Source organism: Neovison vison, chromosome 11 (assembly GCF_020171115.1).
Source record: "Neovison vison isolate M4711 chromosome 11, ASM_NN_V1, whole genome shotgun sequence".
In the NCBI taxonomy this organism is placed as follows: domain Eukaryota; kingdom Metazoa; phylum Chordata; class Mammalia; order Carnivora; family Mustelidae; genus Neogale; species Neogale vison.
This window is the reverse complement of record NC_058101.1, coordinates 13,081,786-13,094,720: the sequence shown is the minus strand read 5'-3', so window position 1 is coordinate 13,094,720 and position 12,935 is coordinate 13,081,786. Positions and strand designations below refer to the sequence as shown.

The window sequence follows — 12,935 nt, the reverse complement described above, 5'->3', positions numbered from 1 at the left end:
AATGAATGATTTATCTCTGAAATTAAGACTTCCAAACAGTGCAATAAACAACCAATTGTTTGCTCTAAACTTCCTTGGATCATTGTCTTTTCATTAGCTCTGCTTGCTATTTTAAACCTAAGAGGATTTGGTTTAAACATCAAATATTTGCTTTGTTTCCTTTTTTTTTTTTTTTCCTTACTGGTTAGTCTGTGTTTTCTATATTCTGAACAGGGTTTTCTGTGGTATTAATAATTTTTTCTGGCACTGAATTAGGGTGCTAGAAAATTTTTGCCAGAGCTTTCAGAATGATTTTTTTTTTTATAAAGAACTGAAAGGATTTATGAATGACCACTCTTCCCAAAAATACACAAAATTGCTTTCATGGAGTTACTTAGCTTTCAGGAAATAGAACCCATCAGTACATTAAAAATAAAGAAAAAAAAAGAAGCTCTTAAATAGGTGTTCTGGTATTCAATTATCTCTTCATAAAAATAAACATTGGTTAAATATTTTATTTTCTATAAATTGAATTTGTTCTATTTTTTGCTAAATAAGTACTCTATGTAGCTTTCAACATATAGGAATAAAAAATATGATTATGTAAGGGCATACACCCCACCCCCCACACACACATATCCATACACAAAACACACTCCCCTCGAGGCTTACTCTAAATTACCAGTTTAATGTTGTCACAGTAAAGCCAGGGAGTGTCAAGCTGGATGCTTGCCTCAGTTACAGAGCTTGATTATAAGGCAGCAGAAAGTGCCAAGCCTTTAGAGTCTACTTAGCGATTCTCTTGGGAGATCCAATTAAATAAATTGGATCATCCTTCATAATCATAATTTTCCTTAATACTTAGGTAAGGAAATGGTTTTAAAAGAGTTTGACAACACAAAGGAAAAAAAATGAATAGGCTAAACATCTAACAATTTGTTAGGTCAAGCCAAATGAAAGAAAAACAATGTAAGTGACATTCATGTAGGAAATTATAGAGAAATCGTCCCTGTAAATGCGTGCTTAATAGAGATTTTGTAGTAAAATGTCAATGCAAGCAACTGAAAAAAAAGTTTATTTGAAGGAAGGTGTACTAACAATTTGTACATTTCATCAAGTTGGTTAAATTTCCAACTTCTTTTCCTTAAAAGTACATCACTTCACTATAGTTCTGTTCATAATTTTCATGAGGAAATACAAGAAGTTTGCATCACGCACGTTGAGTTCTGACACCCAGGTGTTTTGTTCGCTTTCAGAAGGGAGTGGCCCTGACACATGCGTAACTCAGCTTTAGTTAATGTGAGGATCCCATAAAAATTCAGTTACATTCATGATTCAGACTGCATAAATTGCTCTGCCATTGAATTTTAATGGATTTTATTTACGTTCTTTGGTGATGTGTGTGTAGGGGAGAGAAAAGGAGAAATAGGAAGAGAGGGAAAAGTTCCTTTTCTAAGATCATTCTATTAAAATTATACCATTTAACCTTTCTCTTTGCAAAACAACTCTTCACATATGACAAAATTCATTATTTGTATTTAGCTATTAAGGATCCTTAAATTCTCAAAAATGACTGCCCCTGGGTGATCTTTAGTTCTTATGATTACTCCTATTTCGTTGATATTTAGTTGTTCAATAGGAGTATTTATTACTCCTATTTAGTTGTTCAAGTGCACTGTGTTGTTCTAAGCTAGCTGAGAAGGTTGTGTAGGTGTATTTCGTCAGTTTATGGAGGAAATACATTCTCTCATATAGATGAAGGATATTTTTAATACAAGCCATCATAAAGTTATGATTCATTGGGTCTCAGTTGAGGAGTGACAGTTTTACATTTGATCTTAAATGTCTGATATTCATCAGTTCTATGGGAGTGTGTTTTTATAGGATAATTTTTTTTTTTTTTTTTTTTTTTTTTTTTTTTTTTTTTTTTTTTTCCCAATTTATTTATTTTCAGAAAAACAGTATTCATTATTTTTTCACCACACCCAGTGCTCCATGCAAGCTGTGCCCTCTATAATACCCACCACCTGGTACCCCAACCTCCCACCCCCCCGCCACTTCAAACCCCTCAGACTGTTTTTCAGAGTCCATAGTCTCTCATGGTTCACCTCCCCTTCCAATTTACCCAAATTCCCTACTACTCTCTAACGCCCCTTGTCCTCCATGCTATTGGTTATGCTCCACAAATGAGTGAAACCATATGATAATTGACTCTCTCTGCTTGACTGATTTCACTCAGCATAATCTCTTCCAGTCCCGTCCATGTTGCTACAAAAGTTGGATATTCGTCCTTTCTGATGGAGGCATAATACTCCATAGTGTATATGGACCACATCTTCCTTATCCATTCATCCGTTGAAGGGCATCTTGGTTCTTTCCATAGTTTGGCGACTGTGGCCATTGCTGCTATAAACATTGGGGTACAGATGGCCCTTCTTTTCACGACATCTGTATCTTTGGGGTAAATACCCAGGAGTGCAATTGCAGGGTCGTAGGGAAGCTCTATTTTTAATTTCTTGAGGAATCTCCACACTGTTCTCCAAAGAGGCTGCACCAACTTGCATTCCCACCAACAGTGTAAGAGGGTTCCCCTTTCTCCACATCCTCTCCAACACATGTTGTTTCCTGTTTTGTTAATTTTGGCCATTCTAACTGGTGTAAGGTGATATCTCAATGTGGTTTTAATTTGAATCTCCCTGAGGGCTAATGATGATGAGCATTTTTTCATGTGTCTGATAGCCATTTGTATTTCTTGATTGGAGAAGTGTCTGTTCATATCTTCTGCCCATTTTTTGATGTGTTTGTCTGTTTCGTGTGGGTTGAGTTTGAGGAGTTCATTATAGATCCTGGATATCAACCTTTTGTCTGTACTGTCATTTGCAAATATCTTCTCCCATTCCGTGGGTTGCCTCTTTGTTTTTTTGACTGTTTCCTTTGCTGTGCAGAAGCTTTTGATTTTGATGAAGTCCCAGAAGTCTATTTTCGCTTTTGTTTCCTTTGCCTTTGGAGACGTATCTTGAAAGAAGTTGCTGTGGCTGATATCGAAGAGATTACTGCCTATGTTCTCCTCTAAGATTCTGATAGATTCCTGTCTCACGTTGAGGTCTTTTATCCATTTTGAGTTGATCTTTGTGTACGGTGTAAGAGAATGGTCGAGTTTCATTCTTCTACATATAGCTGTCCAGTTTTCCCAGCACCATTTATTGAAGAGACTGTCTTTTTTCCACTGTATATTTTTTCCTGTTTTGTCGAAGATTAATTGACCATAGAGTTGAGGGTCCATATCAGGGCTCTCTACTCTGTTCCACTGGTCTATGTGTCTGTTTTTATGCCAGTACCATGCTGTCTTGGTGATCACAGCTTTGTAATAAAGCTTGAAATCAGGTAAGGTGATGCCGCCAGCTTTATTTTTGTTTTTCAACGTTTCCTTAGCGATTCGGGGTCTCTTCTGATTCCATACAAATTTTTGGATTATTTGCTCCAGCTCTTTGAAGAATGCCGGTGGAATTTTGATCGGAATGGCATTAAAAGTATAGATTGCTCTAGGCAGTATAGACATTTTAACGATGTTTATTCTTCCGATCCAAGAGCATGGAATGGTCTTCCATCTTTTTGTGTCTTCTTCAATTTCTTTCATGAGTGTTCTATAGTTCCTCAAGTATAGATCCTTTACCTCTTTAGTTAGGTTTATTCCCAGGTATCTTATGGTTCTTGGTGCTATAGTAAATGGAATCGATTCTCTAATTTCCCTTTCTGTATTTTCCTTGTTAGTGTATAAGAAAGCCACTGATTTCTGCACATTGACTTTGTATCCTGCCACGCTGCTGAATTGCTGTATGAGTTCTAGTAGTTTGGGGGTGGAGTCTTTTGGGTTTTCCATATAAAGAATCATGTCATCTGCGAAGAGAGAGAGTTTGACTTCTTCATTACCAATTTGGATACCTTTTATTTCTCTCTGTTGTCTGATTGCTGTTGCTAGGACTTCTAATACTATGTTGAACAAGAGTGGTGAAAGTGGGCATCCTTGTCTTGTTCCTGATCTCAACGGGAAGGCTGCAAGCTTTTTCCCATTGAGGATGATATTTGCTGTGGGTCTTTCATAGATAGATGTGATGAGGTTCAGGAATGTTCCCTCTATCCCTATACTTTGAAGCGTTTTAATCAGGAACGGATGTTGGATTTTGTCAAATGCTTTTTCTGCATCAATTGAGAGGACCATGTGGTTCTTCTCTCTTCTCCTATTAATTTGTTGTATCACATTGATTGATTTACGAATGTTGAACCATCCTTGTAGCCCAGGGATGAATCCCACCTGATCATGGTGGATAATCTTTTTAATGTGTTGTTGGATCCTGTTGGCTAGGATCTTGTTGAGAATCTTAGCATCCATATTCATCAGTGATATTGGTCTGAAATTCTCCTTTTTGGTATGGTCCTTGCCTGGTTTGGGGATCAGGGTAATGCTGGCTTCACAGAAAGAGTCTGGAAGTTTTCCTTCTGCTTCAATTTTTTGAAACAGCTTCAGGAGAATAGGTGTTATTTCTTCTTGGAAGGCTTGGTAGAATTCCCCAGGGAATCCGTCAGGTCCTGGGCTCTTGTTTTTTGGGAGATTTTTGATCACTGCTTCAATCTCGTTATTAGATATCGGTCTATTCAGGTTGTCGATTTCTTCCTGGTTCAATTTTGGTAGTTTATATTTTTCCAGGAATGCATCCATTTCATCAAGGTTGCTAAGCTTATTGGCATATAACTGTTCGTAGTAACTTCTGATGATTGTTTCTACTTCCTTGGTGTTAGTTGTGATCTCTCCCCTTTCATTCATAATTTTATGAATTTGGGATTTCTCTCTTTTCTTTTGGATTAGTGTAGCCAGTGGCTTATCGATCTTATTGATTCTTTCAAAAAACCAGCTTCTAGTTTCATTGATACGTTCTACTGTATCTCTGGTTTCTCCCTCATTGATCTCAGCTCTAATCTTGATGATTTCCCTTCTTATGTGTGGAGTTGGTTTGATTTGTTGTTGATCCTCCAGTTCTTTAAGGTGTAGAGACAGCTGGTGTGTTCTGGATTTTTCAATTTTTTTGAGCAAGGCTTGGATGGCTATATATTTTCCCCTTAGGACCGCCTTTGCTGTATCCCATAGGTTTTGGACCGAAGTGTCTTCATTCTCATTGGTTTCCATGAATTGTTTCAGTTCTTCTTTGATCTCCTGGTTGATCCAAGCATTCTTAAGCAAGGTGGTCTTTAGCTTCCAGGTGTTTGAGTTCCTTCGGAACTTTTCCTTGTGATTGAGCTCCAGTTTCAAAGCATTGTGATCTGAGAATATGCAGGGAATAATCTCAGTCTTTTGGTATCGGCTGAGTCCTGATTTGTGACCCAGTATGTGGTCTATTCTGGAGAAGGTTCCGTGTGCACTTGAGAAGAATGAGTATTCTGCTGTTTTAGGGTGGAATGTTCTGTATATATCTATGAGGTCCATCTGGTCCAATGTGTCGTTCAATGCTCTTGTTTCTTTATTGATTTTCTGCTTCGATGATCTGTCTAATTCTGAAAGAGGCGTGTTAAGATCACCTACGATTAGTGTATTCATATCAATATGACTCTTTATCTTGATTAACAGTTTTCTTAAGTAATTGGCTGCTCCCATATTGGGAGCATAGATATTTACAATTGTTAGATCATCTTGGTGGATAGTCCCTTTAAGGATTATGTAGTGTCCTTCTGTATCTCTGACTACAGTCTTTAGTTTGAAGTCTAATTTATCTGATATGAGAATCGCTACCCCAGCCTTCTTTTGAGTCCCATTGGCATGAAAGATGCTTCTCCACCCCTTCACTTTCAGTCTGCGTGTATCTTTAGGTTCAAAATGGGTCTCTTGTAGACAGCATATGGATGGGTCCTGTCGTTTTATCCAATCTGCAACCCTGTGCCGTTTTATGGGTGCATTGAGGCCATTCACATTGAGAGTGATTATTGATAGATACGTTTTTATTGACATCGAGTTACCTTTGAAGTCTTTCTTTCTGTAGACTGTCTCTATATTTCTGTTCCATGCTATTCTTGGGATTTTTCCTCTTTTATAGAACCCCCCTTAATATTTCCTGCAGTATCGGCTTGGTGGTTGCATAGTCTTTTAAGTCTTGCCGGTCTTGGAAACTCTTTATCTCTCCATCCATTTTGAATGTCAGTCTTGCTGGATAAAGTATTCTTGGCTGCATGTTCTTCTCATTTAGTGCCCTGAATATATCTTGCCAGCCTCTTCTGGCTTGCCAGGTCTCTGTGGACAGGTCTGACGTTATTCTGATGGGCTTCCCTCTGTAAGTAAGGAGCCTCTTTGCCCTGGCAGCTTTCAAGAGATTATACCTACAATTATAATTTCTCAATTTGACTATCAGGTGTCGTGATGTTTTTTTGGAGTGTATAATCTTGGGTGGAGACCGTTCAGCCTCTAGTACATGAACGCTGGTTTCATTCGCGAGATTCGGAAAGTTTTCATGAAGGACTTGTTCCACGACATCTTCTAGACTTCTTTCTTTCTCCTCCCCTTCAGGAATTCCAATAATTCTGACGTTGGAACGCTTCATGGCATCACTTATTTCCCTAATTCTGCTTTCGTGGGATCTAAGCTGTTTGTTCCAGGCTTCCTCCTGATCCTTTCTCTCTATCTGTTTGTCTTCCAGATCACTAATTCTATCTTCTGTCTCAGTTACCCTAGCTTTGAGAGAGTTTAGATTGGATTGGAACTCATTGAGAGCATTGTGGACCTCCTCCCTGGTAGCTTTAAGCTCCGCCCTAACATTGTGAACATCCTGTCTGGTCGCTTTCAGTTCGGCTCTAATCAATTCTGTTTGGTCATCCATGGCTTTCTCCAACCTAGCTATTGCCTGGATAATTGTTAGCCTGAATTCTCTTTCCGACATATTGTCTATGTTGATAGCCGTTAGCTCTGTTGCGGAAGGTCCATCCTCTGTATTTTTCTTCTGTTGGGCATTCCTCCTCCTAGTCATTTTGGTGGGAGAAGACTGAACAGATGTAGCTGGATGTATCAACTCTGGTGCAGTCAAGGTGCACCCTGGAACACTTCCTGATCTCCGTCTCAGAAGCCTCAGTCTGGGTGCAGAAGCTGAATAAATTCCCCCTTGGATGCTGGCAGTGCAGGTTCCAAGTTAAAGACCCTGGGGGCGCAGGATCTTTTGCTCGTCCCCAAAGCCAAGGCAGTGGCGGCTGTCTGGGAGCTCCTGACCGCCAGAGAGGTTCCAAGCAGCGATCGCACACTGAGATTTTGCCGCTGGCCGGGGCTGGGAGTGCCCGGCTTGCGCGCACCTCTTTTCAGAGGCGGCTGTGGGTCGGGCGCGCGTCTGGGGCACTGAGAACGGGGCGCTGGTCCGTAAGCCGCAGGCTGGGCTTTTGCGCGCCTCTGTCTGGGGAAGAGTTTCACGGGCGCGCGGCTTAGACTTTGAAACAATGGCCCGGGTCTAGAAGCGCCCCAGGGCCTTAGAAACCCAGGAGAGCTGGAGCGACGTGCACGCGCATCTCAAGCTTTGTGGTAGGGCTAGCGCGCGTTCTGCAGACCGGCTCCCATCCCCTCACAGGAGCCGGAACCCCGCGCTCTGGGGCACGCTGGCGGCTTAGGGACCAGGAGCCCGTTTCTCCGCCGCACTCTCTCTGCCTCCGCGCCGGGGAGGCCGTCTGGGACCGGGGACTCAAGCCCCTGTCCCTAGCCGCCCCGATTCCCACAGTTTGCCCCCGCGATCCTTTGCTCTTTTGGAGTGCTTTCAACCAGTCTCCGAGTTAATGCTGGTCCCCAGACGCAGGGCACTCTCGCTCGTATCGGGGTATTACTTTCCCACCGGTCGCCTCTGGTGGCTCCCTCCCCCTTTTGTTTATCTTCCGATCTCAGTCCGCTGTTCCCATTCCGCTTTACCTGCTCACTGGCGTCTTCTGCCCCTGTAGAGATCCAGACGTGTATAATTCTGATCTCAGGCTGATTTCATGGGTGATCAGAGTTCTTTGGTAGGTAATCAGCTCACTTTGGGGTACCAGCTGAAAAGACGCCTCTTCCTAGTACCCCGCCATCTTGTCCCCCCTTTATAGGATAATTAAGATTGCTGCAGGATTGTACAGTGACTCCACATATTTAATTCTCAGACTAATACTACTTATAAAGTATTGCATAACCAGAAATTTCAAATAAATACTATTTTTCTTGCCTTGTGCTATTCCTTCTGTCTTGAATGTTACGTACTGCCCCTTCTTCCTTTGCGAATTTCTATACTTTGCCCGGTTTCAGTGAGACTTTTTCGAGAAGACTCCTCTGACCCTGCAGATTTATCCAGATTCCTCTGAAGACTACTCTCCGGGTACCTGTTTTTCTCATTACTGTCTCTTATCACAACTGCGGTAAAACTGTTACCTCTGTCCCTAGCTTACGTGTTTCCCCTGCCCCATGGCCACAATACAAGGCAATATTCATACAGCGTTCTTGAGAAAACATAGGATCCGTGTAATAAAGAAGAGATAGTGTTTGTGAAACCCTATTATGGAACAGGATATTAAAACAGGGCACTTTTAGGCTCTTCTCCTCCTGAAAAGGAAAGTTTTGGAATTTTAGACGCCTGGGTGGCTCAGTTGGTTGGAATTTTAGATATACGCCGGCACACAGACCTTGCCACAGAGAGGCATTCGTGGCGCTAGACCCCAGTTTTTTCGGTTATCCAGTCACGATAGGCTGTCACTCGGGTATACACTCCCGGCTTGTCTGGCAGACCGCACTGATCTCCCCAGCTTACTATCCCCACGAGGAACCAAAGCCGCCGTGAGTCCTCTTGAACGAGTGGGCCACCAGAGTCCCCCTGAAGGAAACACAGTGATGAAGTGTTAGGCAACCCTAAAGTATTAAGGAGTTTATTTCTATGCCATAGAAGTCACACCCATTACCACAGTAAATTTAATCTGCCTTTTTCTGTTGAAATATTATACCATGTTGAAATACTATACCACTTTTCAAGTGAAAATTACTGAGATCCTTCAAGAACACTCGTTGTCCTTCAGCATGCGTGAAAAGATGAGAAACGTCTTTCCCAGACTGTCCTCAGTTGCCTGGCTGACAGCTTCCCATCCCCGACTTTGCCTCCTCCAGGAAGCCTTCCATGGCCTGTGTCTTCCCCCTCCCACTGCCACCCCTCCTGGCTTTGGGCTGGGTTAGTTTTTCCCTGCCTATGTTCCCACGTCCTGTGTGTATCTCCTTCACCGCTTCTGTATTATTTTATACAAGCCCATTTTGGGTCTGTTTGAACGTGCTCCCTTGTACCGGTTCCCCTTGTGGCAGTCACACATTACTACAAACTCACGGCACAGAGGGTACTTATTCAGTGTCTGTTTTTCAGGCTATTCTGTAAGGTCTGCCATGGAAGGCATACCTATTCGACGCTGCTGTATCCTAAGCTTCTAGCTCGCGGGAGATGCTAAGGAAATACTGGTTGGGTGATGAGTCTTCACAAATCTCTTCTGTCTTCCTATTCATAGTACCGCATGGTGTCTGGTGTATAATGTATCATCAAAAAGGATTCTTTGGTGAATTATCAAAAAAGTTATATGGCAATGAGTAAAACACTCCTTATGAAATACTGACTAACCAATTATAACCAGCCAATCAACATATATTTGTACATGCAGTAATCTAGGTGGGGAGACAAATTTAGTCCGTTTTACATGCTGCTTGATCGGTTAAATGTGTGGGTTCTGGAGTGTAGACAGCCTGAGCTGGAATCCACCGCTTGTCAGCCATATGACGTTCAGTAAGCTGTTTAATGCTCGCTCTCTCTGCCTAAGTTTCCTCACCTGTGAATGATGTTTCTGTATGTTTAAATGAGTTTGACATATATGACAATTTCTGTACAGCCGGCATATAGTCTGTACTAAGAAAACTCAGCCATTACCAAAGGTGCTTTTAGAGGAGTTTGCTGTTCATTTGATGGCTCTTAGTAGCTAGCTCTTCGTATCTACTTAGTTACTGGTCCAGATGGGGAGAAGGTCAGGGTGTGAGTCACCAGCTTGCATGGCAGGAACCGCATTGAGCTGATTGGCACCTGCCTCCTCTGGGTTATGTGTTTGTGCTCCATTTAACCAGTTCCCCATGCTCTCTCATCATTGGGTTTTTGTTGCAATTTTTTCTTTCTAGTCAGTATCTGCATAATGTCTTACCCAGAGTGCGCAAACAGATGTTAAACTAAAAGGTGTAATTTCCCCTGTATCTGGACAGCTTCACTGCCTTATTGTGCAGACCTCTAAGCTTGTGTTCTCTCTTCTAGTCTATAACTTTGATGAGTGCGAGGAATACTTGCTGTGCCTGCACAATATCTGGTGGACAGAAAGTAATTAATACCTTTACTTTGAATGAAGGAAGGAAGGAAGGAAGGAAGGAAACAAGTAACTAACTGATCTCATAAACTCTTTTGTAAAGTGCCATTTCTTTTTGAAGCAAAACCTTTATGTATTGTTGTATTTCAGTTGAAAATTACTGGGTCCAGAGTGGAACACACAAGGAAATTTTCATGATGAGCTAAGGCTTGATCTGGGCTTGAGGGGAAGAGCAGAATTTGGGCATACAGAAGGTAAGGGGGATCTTGAGGAAAGCATGAGTAAGTGTTCTCTACCACGAAGACATCTCCACTTAAAGGAAAAAAGCCCATGGGTACTTAATGGTATTTTGAAAATTGATGAGCAGTTCCTCTCAATTTACACATATCTTGCAGTCATTAAAAAAATGTTGAGTTTTGGGAAAGAGCCCACAGATTGGGATCTTTGAAAAACTGTGGAAGAGCTACTTATCTACTTTTTCAAGAATGTGAGCACTAAATATAAAAGCCAGTAATATTTGAGGAAAGAATAAACCCGATTTTTCTGCATACAATTTGCTCCAGAAAACAGCAGCAGTTTCCTCAAGAAAGATTAATTTTTCTTATATTTCCAGAAATGTAATTCCTGATAAGTAAGTAGTTACTGCTTTTACTAAATGGGGTTTCAGACATTAGATTAAAATCTACTGAAGGACATAACCTCACTAATTTTTTAAATAATTTAATTAAAAATCTTAGTATTAAAACTGTGTTCTAATTACTTAAAGATTTCATAATTATTTGCATTTTTATGTTTGGTTGAAAATGATAGGCAGATCTAAATAGTTTTTCCCCCTATTTGTGCTGTTTTACAGTTATGGACACTGTTGTGACTCAAATAATTAAGCTTTTTGTGTACGTTTTCTATCTTTAAGGTGCTGATATTCAGGTGTTTTTTTATATTTTAAAATCAATTATTGTCTATGACTCTTAGATGAGTGATTAATTTATTTAAACCTTTGGAGTGACTGAGAGTTTCAGATTGAAATGATACATTTTTCAGAGATTGACATTATTAACATCAGTGGTCATGGTCCAGGTTAACAACAGTTTTAAAAACAGCTGAGATGACTGAGATTTCTTTGTTGTTTAGCACATGCGACATAGTTAATCTTCATCTACTCTTTAATGTTACCTAAAAAATTCTGTACTACTCTTATCCCCAATGTATGGATAAAAGATTAGTTATAAGGGTTAAGGACATTATATGTTAATAAAAAAATAAAAAAAATAAAATTAAAAAAAAAGGTTAAGGAGTTCAAATGCAGTTCTGTCTTGTTCTTGAGCTTTGCTGGTTAAACGGTCTGGAATTTGGTTTCTCAAAATTAGTGTTGGATTACCTTCATAAGGGAGTTTCAATTAGAAAATCTGGATTACAAATTTTTAGAGGATCAGGGCTGTGTATTGTAATTATGTTACCTCTATGCCTAGCGCAGTGTCACAGGCTAGTTAAGTACTTATAAACTTAGATAACGATGTGATAACATTGTCATGAACTTACCCGGCATGCATCCACTCCACCTTGAGGTAGACCCGCACATAGCATTCCAGGCGAGACGGCCCCATAATAACTAACTGGTGCATTACATACGTCATTACTTATTATTCTGACCCGTGCTTGCCGGAGATCTGAAACCGTGTTACCTGTGAAGTATAAAAGCAAACAAAAAACAAAATTGATAAATTAATAACTCTATGGAAATAGGGGAAGGAATAAATGTATCCCAAACACTATTTCTTATTCAGCGACGGAGTCTATTGAAGATGTAAGTAGATTCCTGCAGTAGAGTAGAATAACCCCTGTACACAGATCAATTTTATTTTCTTGCTTTATCTTTGTGATGCAGTGCCCCTTAGACCTTGAAAGCAAAACAAATCTGCTATTGACTAGTAGTATTCAAGTTATTCACTGACTGACTTTGAATTGAAAAAATAACATATTGAAGAACCTTTAATCTAGCAATTGAAAGAGAAACCAGTCTGGTTTCAAGGCTAAAGCACGAATTTATTGTATGTTTATGTTCCTTCAAAGTGGCACTGCCATTTTTGTGATTGGTACACATTTTATCTATTTTACCACATTACTTTGGGTTATAAAAACACAATGAGATATTTTCTAGGACAATGAAGCCTTCATATTATTCCTTGGAGATACAATCTACAACATGAACTGAAGCATGTGGAAATTGTTAATGCTATCCTTCCACACCCTGGCTGATATTCTCATTTTCACCATGGCCCTATTTGTCCCTTCATGTTGCCCTCATTTTTATGCCTATTTTATTTATTCAATAAACAAGAGTGAACAATGCTTATGTATATGTGGTGTTTCTTGCTCTAGAGGCAAGATTCATTTCATCTCAGAATACCTTAATGGTTGTTAATAACCTTAGAGAATACTTATCCAAAGCTTCTTTTCAATTTTTTAAAAAAATTTCCTTATAGGGGAGACATTTGAGATCTACAGAGTCTCTGGATCATTGAAGAACTCATGTTTCCTCATCCCTTTGGTTTACATATCCTTATTACTATGTTTGAGAATTCCCCATAGTTTGTAGG

The 12,935-nt window shown here is 40.2% G+C and overlaps 1 protein-coding gene across 1 annotated transcript in view; it reads right to left on the bottom strand.

Moving 5' to 3' along the window:
* Window positions 1–8,072: 8,072 nt before the first annotated feature.
* Window positions 8,073–12,935, bottom strand: part of LOC122889563 (transmembrane protease serine 11D-like) — a 49,539-nt gene continuing 44,676 nt past the window's right edge. The window contains exons 9-10 of the mRNA XM_044224814.1: window positions 11,878–12,020; window positions 8,073–8,831 (exon numbers count right to left, since the gene is read on the bottom strand). Of these exons, the coding sequence (XP_044080749.1) occupies window positions 8,670–8,831; window positions 11,878–12,020 (305 nt within the window). The 3' untranslated portion in view covers window positions 8,073–8,669. The remainder of the gene's footprint in view (window positions 8,832–11,877; window positions 12,021–12,935) is intronic.